Here is a 13562-nt window from a genome sequence, read left to right as displayed (position 1 = left end):
CTTGGTGACAGACGACAGCGGAGTATTAGTAATAGGGACCCGTTTTACCCTCTGGGTACGGAATCCTAAAAACGGTGGCTCACACACGACACGGTATCACACGATCGTCGGTCGGTCGGTAAAGCTGAAGAATTTCTTTGTTTGTTGGTCCGATTTGAAAAGTTCCTTCAGTGTTAGATAGCCCGTTTATCAAGGTAGGCTAGGCTATATATTATCCCAGTATTCCTACGGGAATGGGAACCACGCGGCGTCAGCTAGTTCAAAATACACACATAGAACAGAAGCTAAGCGATCTCTGTCAAACTTAATGTCAAAGTTGGTGTAGCCAACCTTTATCTTTCAGTTCTTATCTAAACTACGAGTATTATTATAAAGAGGAAAGATTTTATAGTTTTAACGGAATAGGCTCCGAAACTACTAAACCGATTTGAAAAATTCTTTCACTGTTGGGAAGTTACACTATCCTCAGCTATATTATATCCCCGTAAAGAACAGGAAGCTCGCGGCTGAAACCGCGCGGTGTCTGCTAATTGTTCATATGATGCATATCCCCCTATCTTGCCGTATCTCTGACTACCCCCGCAAAGCACATTAAAACATAACAACTAATTTAGAGCTCTAATAACTACTTTTTGAAAATCTAGATTTCTGTCTTTTATGACAATGAGTTCGAAGTACTCAAAAGTTCACTTTATGGTTTCACAGATGGAAACTTGCGACGCTTAGTATAGTAGAAACTAAAACAGTATTTCTATTTACATTTAATATAGCATTGTCAACGTCTTTCAACGGAACGTCAACAGAAAAACTTTAATATGCACCTTTTTCCTGTATGTCATTATTTAATAAAGTAAACATAAATGAAAAAATAATAAATATTATCATGAAATGAACACATACCTTCATCGTAAGCTAACTTGGCGACCTCAATGGCGATGGCAAGTGATGCCTCCTTAATGTCGGACAGCGGGGGATAAATGCGACCAATATCCAGGTCCTCCTGGCTAACGAAGTTAGCTAGAGTCTGGAAACAAACATTTTAATTGACATGTGACCAATGAGTGTAGGGCGAAATTTATGACGTCAAAACGTACATAAAATTATTTTATTTGTCATCCAATCAGAAGCGTTAAAAATACAAATATGCATTGTTATTTATGCGCTTATGTTTGTACTTCTCACGATGAAAAATATCACATTGAATGTAAGAAAAAATTATACATGATTCTTATCTATTTAGTTTCAAGATTTATGAATGATTTTGAAATTTTAGGTCCTTGTTTATTTTACACACCTACCGACAATCTTTATTTTTATGGATGAATTAGTTAATATTGACTTAATGTCCCGAAAAGACTCATTTTAATTATTATAGTCAAAGGTAGTCAAATAATACCTTTTTAGGTATACAGTCGTAATTCATTAACCATAAGGCAAGCAGGCTGGCAAAATCCCTTCTTGCTTTCCACTTTATAATTTGTAGATTGCTCAAAATAGGTTCAGCAGCCTGTGTATTTTAGTATGGATTCTTTTAGATCTTTTATTTTAATATACTTGAAAAAATATATAGAATAGTTATTTCGATTGTATAGTAGGTTTAGACGTTACCTCAATACACTTACTTCCAAGGTAGTTGTAAAAGAGGTCGAATAGTTATAAATTCATACGTATCTCTTACATTTACAAGGTCTCAGATATTTGCATTAAACTATATTATTTATACATCGTTGCTAAGCGTTGTTGAGATATATTTGCATAAGTAAACAAGAAATTAAATCCGATTATCATACCGGAAAATATACGGAAAACCATGGTATATTATTATGTACATTCATCAAATTGTACTATAGATAAAATATATTTACCGGTATTTATTTTAACTGAACTATATGATATTAAAAATATGAGGAATAATAAAAAATAAGCAAAATTACAACTTTACTGGTTCGTTCGTATATACATATATTATAAAAAAAAACTTAACTGCTAGAGCATTCATGTTAGCAGACATACGCAATGTTTGCGTATGACTGATATATCTGTAGAAATTTATTTGATTTTTTTTAAAAGAATATTTGTCATATCTTTTTTTTTTAATATGACCAATATCCCCATTCCCCTCCAACTAGTCGGGAAAAACTGTACTAGGAATGGGTACGACAATAGACCAACGGGGCGGGGATCGAACCACCATTCCTCGGTGATGAGTCCGACCGTTCTTACCGCTGAGCTATTGAGGCTATATATTTATTATTACTATATTTGTTTATTAGAAACCCTGAAAAGATGAATGAAATCAGCCAAGTCGTTCTCAAGTTATGGCGTGACCAAAGGAAATAGTGATTTATTTTTAGGTGTATATTATTTTAAATTATGGCACAGCGATGACCTTTACCTGTACCGTCGTTGAGAATGTTTTGTATACAAAATGCCTATTCACTATGCAATTGTAATACACACTTGGCAACAAAATGAATCGCCATTGCCAATGAAATTTAAAAACAAATAAACCTAATAAATAATCAGTTTCCGTTTAAGAGCTTTATTACATTTTAAACTTTATTTAATTTGTAATAAGGGTTTTTATTCAAAAAATAGCTTGCATTATCATAAAAGTTGTGTTTTTCTCCCAGAATAGCATTCATCATGGTTCCTTGTAGGTAAAATATGTATTTTGTTAGAATGCTTCTGCAATGTATTTAAAGGAAGTGTTATTTATGTAGATGCAACACTTATATGAAGTACTTATTCATTATCTTATCGTCAAGCAGTCAATAATAATGCTATTCCGTGTTTCAATATATGTTGAAACATGTACAGTTCAATATATTCAATATATGTTGAAACAGTACAGTATGTTTGTTATCCACGAGTATTATTATCAGCCTATTTTAACGGCCTACTACAGGGCCAAGCCTCCCTCCTTATAGAGGGGTTAAACATTTAGACCCACCACGCTGCTTCAATGCAGATTGGCGGGCTGATAATGAATTCTTTGACGACCACTATCAGATGTTAACGACAACCCGACAAAGGATTCGAACCCAGAACCTCGTCATCCGAAGCTCAACACTGCACGAATATTAACCCATATTCGGCTCTCTGTTAAGCACGAGTCTCCTCTCAGAATGAGAGGGGTTAGGCCAATAGTCCACTAAATTGATCCAATGCGGATTGGCAGACTTCTCACACTTAGAGAATTAAGAAAACCCTCACGATGTTTTTCCTTCACAATTAGAGATACGTGATATTTATTTCTTAAATATGCACATAACTGAAATGTTGGAGGTCGGATTCGAACCTACACCCTCCGAATTGAATTCAGAGGTCATATCCACTGGGCTATCACGGCTCAATTCCAATTAAAGTCACGTGGATATAATAAAATTAACAATTAAGTAACATTCGCTGGATGCAGGTGTCTCAGAACCCTGATGTTTGGAAGTCCCTACAAAAGGCCTATGTCCTGCATTGGACGTCCATCGGCTGATATGATGATGATGATGATGATGATGATGATGATGATGATGATGATGATGATGATGATGATGATGATGATGATGATGATGATGATGATGATGATGATGATGATGATGATGATGATGATGATGATGATGATGATGATGATGATGATGATGATGATGATGATGATGATGATGATGATGATGATGATGATGATGATGATGATGATGATGAAATAACATACCCTGGCAGCGGTTAAGAACATAGTCTCAGGTATATGATGCGTGGCAGTAGCGATGACTCCCAGAGCAATACCAGGGAATATGTAGGAGTTGTTCCCTTGACCGGGGTGGTACTCCTTGCCGCCGTACTTCACGGGCGGGAACGGTGAGCCCGACGCGAAGATACATTTACCCTGTTGACAAAATTCAATATTAAAGTCAAAATTCATTTATTACAAGTAGGCTTAGTTAACAAGCACTTTTCAAATATCAATACGCCTATTCATTAACCGACTTCCAAAAAGGAGGAGGTTCTACGTTCGGCTGTATGTATGTTTTTTTTTTTTTTTTTTTTTTTTTATGTATGTCCAGCGATAATTCCGTCATTTGTGGACCGATTTAGAAAATTCTTTTTTTGTTTTGAAGGGCTTAATTCCAGGGTGGTCCCATTTTTTTAATGTCAGGATCTGATGATGGCATCCTGGAGAAATCGAGGGGAACTTTCGAAAATCGTAGAGACGGCTAGTGCGTTTTTTAGTGTTTCCATAAGGTATTTTAAACCACTACAATTTTATGAAGGTCTGGAGTTGGTCTGATGATGGAGCCGATACACAGACGATGGAACTCGTCAACGATTTACAGCAGGTACCTTTTGTTTGGGCTTAATTTATTTGTATTGATGAGAACTTTCCACCTAGATGGGTTGTGACTGTATTAAGGGTCTGATGATGAAGACGAAGGACAGTGAAGAGAACTCCTCGACGGTTCACAGTAGCTACCTTGTGTTTGGACTTGATAAATTTGTATTGATGAGAACTTTCCACCTAGATGGGTTGTGACTGTATTAGGGGTCTGGTGATGAAGACAAAGGATAGTTAAGGGAACTCCTCGACGGTTCACAGTAGCTACCTTGTGTTTTGACTTGATAATTTTGTATTGATGAGAACTTTCCACCAGGATAGGTTGTGACTGTATTAGAGGTCTGGTGATGAAGATGAAGGAGAGTTAAGGGAACTCTTCGATGGTTCACAGTAGCTACCTTGTGTTTGGACTTGATAAATTTTATATTGATGAGAACTTTCCACCCATATGGATTGTGACTGCATAGGGGGTCTGGTGATGAAGACGGAGGACAGTCAGTTCACACTCAGTAGGTGTGCTAACACTAAAAATTAAAAAATAAAAATTTTAATAAAAAAAATTCAACCGACTTCCAACTCAAAAATTAACCTAAACTAAAAAGCAAAAAATAACATCTTACCTATGTGCTACCTTCTGATCAGTTTGAAGGCGGTGCCAATCCAGTGTCATGTTTTAATTAAAGCCGTTTCTGAAAGAACCACAGAAATTGTGTAATTTAAACGGCTTGAATTAAAACATCACTGGCTTGGCACCGCCTTCAAACTGATCAGAAGGTAGCACATAGGTAAGATGTTATTTTTTGCTTTTTAGTTTAGGTTAATTTTTGAGTTGGAAGTCGGTTGAATTTTTTTTATTAAAATTTTTTCATTATCATCATCATTATCAACCCATTTTCGGCTCACTGATGAGCACGAGTCTCCTCTCAGAATGAGAGGGCTTAGGCCAATAGTCCACCACAATGGCCCGATGCGGATTGGTAGACTTCGAACACGCAGGGAATTAATAAAAATTCTCTGGTATACAAGTTTCCTCACGATGTTTTCCCTTCACCGTTTGAGACACGTGATATTTAATTTCTTAAAATGCACACAACTGAAAAGTAGGAGGTGCATGCCCCAGACCGGATTTAACCTGCACCCTCCGGAATCGGAGGCAGAAGTCATATCCACTGGGCTATCACGGCTCATACGCCTATTATAGCTTGGCAACACGTTCGTAACACTCCCGATGGTCTGCGCGGGCCGGGGGCGTGTAGCTATGAATGAAAAACCCATGACTGATGCACGTCACTTCCCCGCACGATTTTACATCCGCGTTTCCCCCTGTCGCCCGCATATCATGGGAGTGTTATCAACGAACTTGCTAAGCTTGCTAATTATCTGTTATACTTTTCGTTGTAATTCGGATACACGGAAACTATGACGAATAGTTCTTTAAAGACTACGGAACCCTAAAAGTTATTGCACGTGTTTACAGTAAATGCGCTCGAGTACGCTGGTTAATCCGGAAAAACTCGGTAATCTTATCTACACACTGTTAGAAGCAATTCAAGTGATTCAAAGTGTTGATATTTGATTTGATTTATCTTTAAAGCCGAATGGCATTAGCGGATTATCGAATAGTATGAGGTGATTCGAAAAATATAATATGCTATTAGATGTTATTAAAATATCTTATAGGTATGATAATAATTTTGTACTTACCCATACATATTGTTAAAGTCCGGCCGCTCAGAAATTACGTTTTTGACAGGCCGTGCGCATTGGACAAACACATTCAAATACAATAGGGTACTTGCCTCTTTTGTAAACAGTGTTTAAACTGAATTATGGAAGTATTATAAGCTATATTTTATTTTGTCCCGTCAATAATTACCAGTAAAAAATGAAAAATTATCTACGTAAAATTTTTGCCGCCGAAACACAACACATTAACAAGTGACGTCATTCATAAAGATAACAGCGTGATTGGTGTTTGCAGTGATGTGATTATATCACGTCACCGCAAGCGCAAATCACAAACTGATGCCTTGTAGCGAATGACGTTACAGTTTATGATTGGCGTTTGCGGTGACGTGATAAAAATACAATTTTGTTTTATAAAAATATTATAATTAGATTATTTCCACAAATAAAAATGTGATTAGTGTTTCTAGGCATCTAAATCTTAATTTTGTACAGCAGGCGAGTAGCCTATTGCCTTTTTGTCTCTCTCCCTCATGTTTAATCACCACCTGTCAGAATCGCAATCCCTGAGCGGTCGGACTTTAAAACTTAAATGGTCATATTATAGAAGCTATGGCAAATGTTATTTTAATAAAAAAAAAAACATTACCTCAGTATTATCGTACGCGGCCTGAGCGGTGCACTCGGCTTTGCTCGTCGGGTTGGACAGTGCGAATATGACGGGCCTGTCGATGTTCTTTGCCATTTGCTGCAACACGGCGGTGGTGAACGCACCGCCCACAGTAGAGCATCCTACACACAAAAGTAGATGCTTCAATCGATTGGTATTTGGCTAATGGAGAATGTTACTAGGTATGCAAAATCACTTGAAACTTTGTAACATTAGAGCTTTTATATATACAAATACACTAGTTTTTATTTTATTTAAAAATACCAAATAGTAATGATTTTACATGCATTCAAAGTTCGCATAAATATCGGCTCCCGCTAACAGTCGCGATATTGTACGTGACGTCATCGTACAACACTTGCCCGGCCCAGGCAATTTCGTATTTACGAACTAATGGCCCTTATATTAATTTACTCTTTGACTAACCATTAGTTCGTCAGTAGGTAAGGCAGAAGTACGAAATTGCCTGAACGGGCCGTGCAAGTGTCGTACGATGACGTCACGCATATTAAACGCGGGCAGATAGCCGCGTGCTCACTTTAAAATTCAATATGTTGAGAACTAATTAACGTATCGAAACAATTCTTTCACGAGATTTTTTTATTTTCAACGGAAAAAGCTAACATATTTGAAAATTGTGAACATTCTCCATTCTAGATAAGATTAAGAAAGCTCTGAGTGACACAGCTGGTGATGGAACGAGCTATGTTCGAAGTATGATTGATCGAATCAGAAATGAGGATTTCCGCAGAAGAACCAAAGTCACTGATATAGTTCAACTAGTCGCGAAGCTGAAGTGGCAATGGGCGGGGCACGTAGTTCAAAGAGCCGATGGACGTTGAGAACCCAAGGTGCTGGAATGGCCATCCAGCACTAGAAAGCAGTGTTGTAACCTCCCACTATGTGGAACGGGGCCATCAAAAGCGTGTTGCAGGGAGCCGCTATGATGGGTGCTATATCCAACAGTGGACGCCCATCGGCTGTTAATGATAATGATGATGGTGATCAGCCTATTTATACAGCACACTAAATGGCCAGGCCTGGCCTCCCTCCTTACAGGAGAGGGAAAACGGGAATTCAATGCTTCAATCAATTGTTATCGACTGAATTCTAGACCACAAGTTTTCTTTTGATCCCCTATTATCACAGTAGACCTAAGTCATTAAGAAAAAGTACATTACTGCAGCGGCCGGCAGGGGAGGCATTGATAGACGAACGTGTGAATGTGGGCCGAGGCGAAGCCGAGGCACACATACTTAAGTCCATTGAGTTCGATATATCTCGAAGAAGGTTGTCAAAATAATGCTCAAAAAAGTTATTTAGTGTAACAATAGCGACTGCGTCAAAAATATCGCTTTCACTTTCGTTGTGATGGGACGACAGAGTCGTTTAATGTATTTATTTATAAGATACTTACCAATGAGACAACTGGGTTTAATCTTCGCAATGCAAGCTTCGAAGCTCTTTTCCGGCTCGACGTCCTTGCCAAAGGCTTTCGCGTGTTCGGGAACTCCGCCCTCTCTCCTGGTGGAGAGGAGACCGTCCACGTCAAACATGTAGACTCTGTCTTGGGCCTGCTTCTCTGTTAGACCTTCTGCTACCATAGCCGCTACTGTTAAGCAGGCAATACCGTTGGCTGCCTGTGAAGATTATTTTCGGAGTTTACTCCTTAAGAATCCATTTTTCACACTTAGCCCCCGGTATGAAAAAAATGTGGGCAGTAAAATTCGCTGAACGAATGACTGGGTTACGTTTTTGTGCGCAATCTATTCTGCGCACCTTTCACTGTGCGCTGCGGCTGAAAATTATCTTGAGTAGATTACGAAATGGAAGAACAATACTTCTTTACGCACGTTTAACTTAGGGACTAAGCTTGTGAATGCGTTACGAAAAATGTAATCAGGCGAGGCGAACGGACGTTGAGGAGGAGAGCTAAAGTTTTACTGCTAGACCTAAAGCACACTTGCACTCGTTTTTTAGGCTATAAGCTAGCTCTGGATTGCATTACCACCATATTATGTAGGTTTAACATGCGTCAATGACATATCTCGTACTAAGAAAAGATATTGTCGACCAATAGCGGCAGTATCGAAAATATTGTCTCTTCTGTCGTTGCTATGGAACGAACGAGTGACGTGACGTCTAGAAGATGCCTATTCTCATTTGAGTTAAAAATACTCATATTAAGGTAGGACGAAAAACTTAAACTTCCATATCTTTGCAGCAAAAAAATAAAGAACCAATTCGCTTCGTACTCCTATAAAATCGACTATACCATCGATCGTAGATCGTTAGATGGGCCTCAAAACGTCGCGGAATTGTGATTGGTTTCGCACATGAGTTCGTCATCACTCGTAACACATTTCTCTTTATTCATGTTGTGGCTTGTGTTTTTACACTTCTAAAATGAACACGAAGGCATAATTAAGGGATTAAAATAAGAAAAAACAGTAAATATTTTTTTAAGTCCACGTCCACTCACAACATGCGCTTGTTACGTACTGAGATAAGATATGCGTCTTTTGGTTATGATATAAAATTGTGCGTTCTTCAATATGGAGGGGCCCATCTAACGATTTATATCGATGGACTATAGGACTAAAATGGTGCATGAAATATTAGGAATTCATATTTTCATTACGACACTACTTAAGGCATTTTACTGCGATTTAAAATCAATAACTCTTTAAACTGTAAGACATTGAATAATGTACAGATGTGTTATGTTAATTTCTCCGTCAGTCTTCAAAGCCATTACGTGCGTCACCGCTTGTGACATGACAATATACGTTATCTTATCTCGCACGTTATCCATCACACCAAATGAAAACTTACTGCTTAATTAAATTGCATGTCACCAATTCGATAATATTGAACTGTAATGTTATATTCGCGTGTTAGTTTGTGTGTTACGCTGATAAATTATATAATTGAACAATGTTATCAAAATTCGTGAAATGTGCATATCATGAAATTCGTAAAACGTCTATCCCATCAAACTTTATTACAAAACAAAAGAAATCAGTACTAAAATTTCTCCTTTCCAACAAGAACACTATTAATTGGTATTAAATCCTTGCCGAGAAATTTTACCTATTATTGAATGGTTGTTGAATCCTCACCGAGAAATTTCAATTTTAGTTTTTATTTTACAAAAAATATTTTTTGATTTTTGTTTCATGTGAAAGCACTGGAAAAGACACAGTTATCTTGAAATTCCAATTCATTTATGTGAGTTTGACAGACATTCCAATTTTATTTATTACTGAATGGTTATTGAATCCTTACCGATAAAATATCAAAATATGCAAAAGGTGCATATCGAATGGGGAGGGATGTACTTCACTAGGGGATATAATTAGGTATTATAAAATATAGTACCTAATTGTGTCCCTAATGTGTATAATTGTTATATAATAAGTAGCAAAATAGCGAGTTTTCGCCACCCTCACAAAAACGTCAAATTAAACTTTTTGTTTTGCACAACAAAGAGAAAATACTACTGAATATTTTATTGAATATTCCTTGCTATAAATTTTACTTAATACTTATTGCTGAATATTATTGTATCCTTACCGATCCAGCACCAAGGAAGAAATAGATGTTCTCACTGAGCTTCCGCTTGGTGACCCTGACGGCAGCCATCAGCCCCGCGACGGCCACGCTGGCCGTGCCCTGGATGTCGTCGTTGAATGTGCAGTACTTGTTGCGGTACTTCTGGAGGAGACGACCCGCGTTCAACAGCGCGAAGTCCTCGAACTGTGGGAAATGAATCCATGTTCTTAACCGATTAAAAAAAAAATGACTATCAATTTGACACCGACGCGACGAGTATACGTTACGTTGACGTTTCAAAAGTGCTTATGAAACTAAGCCTACTTCAAATAAATGAATTTTGATTTTGACTAACATGTACAAGTTTTTGTAATGTTAGTCAAAATCATGTACATTTTAGTCAAAATTAAGGGTTGACATTAGAAGTGGCAAAACACAATTATTGAATGAAAGCCTATTAGGTCTCACAATTTCCACCAAGAATGTAACCGATTTACCCTTGAAAGCAGAGAATAACCTTGACCAATGCCCGAGGCTTGTGACTCTGGGTGCAGGTTCCATAGATCAACACTTCATCATTATCAACCCATATTCGGCTCACTGCTGAGCTCGAGTCTCCTCTGAGAATGAGAGGGGTTAGGCCAATAGTCCACCACGCTGGCCCAATGCGGATTGGCAGACTTCACACACGCACAGAATTTTCTTAATTCTCTGGTGTGCAGGTTTCCTCACGATGTTTTCCTTCACCGTTTGAGACACGTGATATTTAATTTCTTAAAATGCACACAACTGAAAAGTTGGAGGTGCATGCCAAGGATCGGATTCGAACCTACGCCCTCCAGAATCGGAGGCAGAGGTCATATCCACTAGGCTATCACGATCAACACTTAATACAACAATATAATGGAGTCAACGACATTTTACATTCAGACAGCGTTTGCATGGGCATGTTAAAACAGTCAGCATAGCGGTGATAGATTAACTTTTGAATTTCCTCTTACCTCTTACATAGTCACGATTCAGTTAAAGAAGCGATAATAGGTACACGAACGACACGCTAATATAATCATTCTTTGTTTACCATGAGCCAGTTTTAATACGTATTATCTCAGGTTACGTTCAGTTAACTTAACGGCCAATAAACTACTTCTATCCAACAGTAATATGTCGATCATTTGAAGAGAAATGTAAAATTTCTGCAATACCTGCTTGGTAAAAAGACATCTTTCCCGAGCAAATAAATTGCACGACTGTAGATAGGGTTTTATTATAAACGACAATAAGTGAACATGCGGATAAGTAAGTTTTCCTATTACTGAACTGAATAAGCAGTTCTTTTCCGCATTCTCAATTCAATAATTAGAATGTGATTTCAGGGTTATATATAGCTCTTTTATAATAATTATCAGCCGATGGACGTCCCCTAGTGGACATAGGCCTCTTGTATGAACTCCCAAATAACACGGCCCCAAACCGCCAACATCCAGCGGCATCCCTTCAACGAGCTTGATTTAATCGGTCGGTTGAGTGGAGAGTCGACCAACCCGCCTCCTTGTAATTACTGGGCAAAATCTTAAAAGCTCTTTGAATTTAAATTAAATAATTTGTCTAATATCCAAAAATATATCTAAAAAGATAAGGTTTTATATAGAGCTTCTAAACAGTCACCAAAGCATCAAACTGCGTGCCGTCTTGCCACGTAACAAAAAGGAACCCGGTGTTTCAGTGTATGTATGTGGTGTCTTGTTCAATTAGGAATTCCTATAGGAAAGTACCATTAAACTTTATGAACATACCAGATTTCAACATTCAAAATTCAACTCAAAATTCAGGAATAGGATCTAAGTTAGCTTCCAATATTTGCCCTACACAGGGAAAGTTAATTGAAAAAAACTTTAAAAACAGTATAGAACCATTCAGAACTGGAGAACCACCGTTCTGAATGGTTCTTGGTATCGCTATTCGAAAATCCATCCTGATGCAAAAAGTAAATGAAAACCAATTCAAACTGGTTATGCCTTTACGTAATTCACTTTAGACGATTTAGGTAATTGACAAAGTGCCTGAAAATCGTTGCAATTTACTGATTCTATTGTTGCTTTATGTTTAAATACTTTAGCCATACTTGACTTCGGGAACTAATAAGTAAATTACCGTGCAAAATTGAAATACCAATTACATGGACCATTCTTTTTGGTATTCCTTTTGGTTCTTATTGTAAAAGAGTGACATAACCAGATTTAAACATAAATAGTTAATTATCAATTTGATTGTAAGATTTAATTGATCGACTATTTGAATGTTGATATTTGTACTCATAATTAAAATGGCGTGCTATTAAAATTAAGCAAATACTAGAAAAAAAAGAATTGCAGGTGCCTGGTTGAATATACCAATTCTAGATTTCTGAATAGACAACATATATTGTTATACCTAATAATATACATATAAGTATTTATTGTTTGAAGTGTGCCAAAGATATGAGATAATGGCTCGCACGGCGATAAATGACTATAAATACATAATAATCATTAGTCATTCACTTTAATCTAAGATATGCTACTAAATGTAAAACGGTTTTCAATGTCACACATAGTAACTATAAATAGGAGGAGCCCTTGACAGCGACATTAAGTGACGAATTGAGTCTAAAATGAAAACAGTCTTACTTGGAAGAGGTTTATAGCTATGTCGGTCTCTAAATTGAAAGCCGTTTCAAAATCGAGAGAAAGAAAGAGTTCTAATATCAATTATGACAATGTCCGAAAGTTTTAAACCTTGTGATTCCTTGATAACACCTTGACTTTGCACTTCGAATAGAAATTACCTAATACGATCTTAATCTTGCGATTGGATGACAACTTATCTGATTACGCGAACAGTATTGAGAAGTTTCCAGCAAAGTATAAAAGATTAAAAATATTTTTATTCCACTGAATGTGAGTTAAATTCTCCGTAATTTTTATTAAAAAAAGCACACATCAGCCCACATCTTGCTGGAAATTAAGATTTTTACAAATTCGGCGAGAAAAAATAATTTTTCCGAAATAAAAAGTATACTATCTTGCACTGAAAGTACCATTTAATTAATTAATTAATTTTTAATTAATTTTTGGAACTATAAGATCGATTTAAAAATCGATCTTATAGTTCCAAAAATTAACCCGGACAAATAGAAAAAACTTTAAAAAAAGATATTTATTGTTTTGTGTTTTAGTAAATAATTAACATGTGAATAACTATAAGTACCTGAGAAAACACAGTTATTTTTAATTGAAATTACAGACACATACATTACATCATATATATATATATATATATATATAT

General features: G+C 36.8%; 1 protein-coding gene across 1 annotated transcript in view; it reads right to left on the bottom strand.

Moving 5' to 3' along the window:
* LOC112051601 (NADP-dependent malic enzyme) overlaps positions 1-13562 on the bottom strand; it is a 43847-nt gene that overhangs the window by 7455 nt on the left and 22830 nt on the right. The window contains exons 7-11 of the mRNA XM_024090316.2: positions 10257-10439; positions 8098-8320; positions 6660-6802; positions 3707-3877; positions 901-1024 (exon numbers count right to left, since the gene is read on the bottom strand). Coding sequence (XP_023946084.1) covers positions 901-1024; positions 3707-3877; positions 6660-6802; positions 8098-8320; positions 10257-10439 — 844 coding nt within the window. The remainder of the gene's footprint in view (positions 1-900; positions 1025-3706; positions 3878-6659; positions 6803-8097; positions 8321-10256; positions 10440-13562) is intronic.

Source organism: Bicyclus anynana, chromosome 10, assembly GCF_947172395.1.
Source record: "Bicyclus anynana chromosome 10, ilBicAnyn1.1, whole genome shotgun sequence".
Taxonomy (NCBI): Eukaryota; Metazoa; Arthropoda; class Insecta; order Lepidoptera; family Nymphalidae; genus Bicyclus; species Bicyclus anynana.
This window is presented reverse-complemented; position numbering and strand designations above follow the sequence as displayed.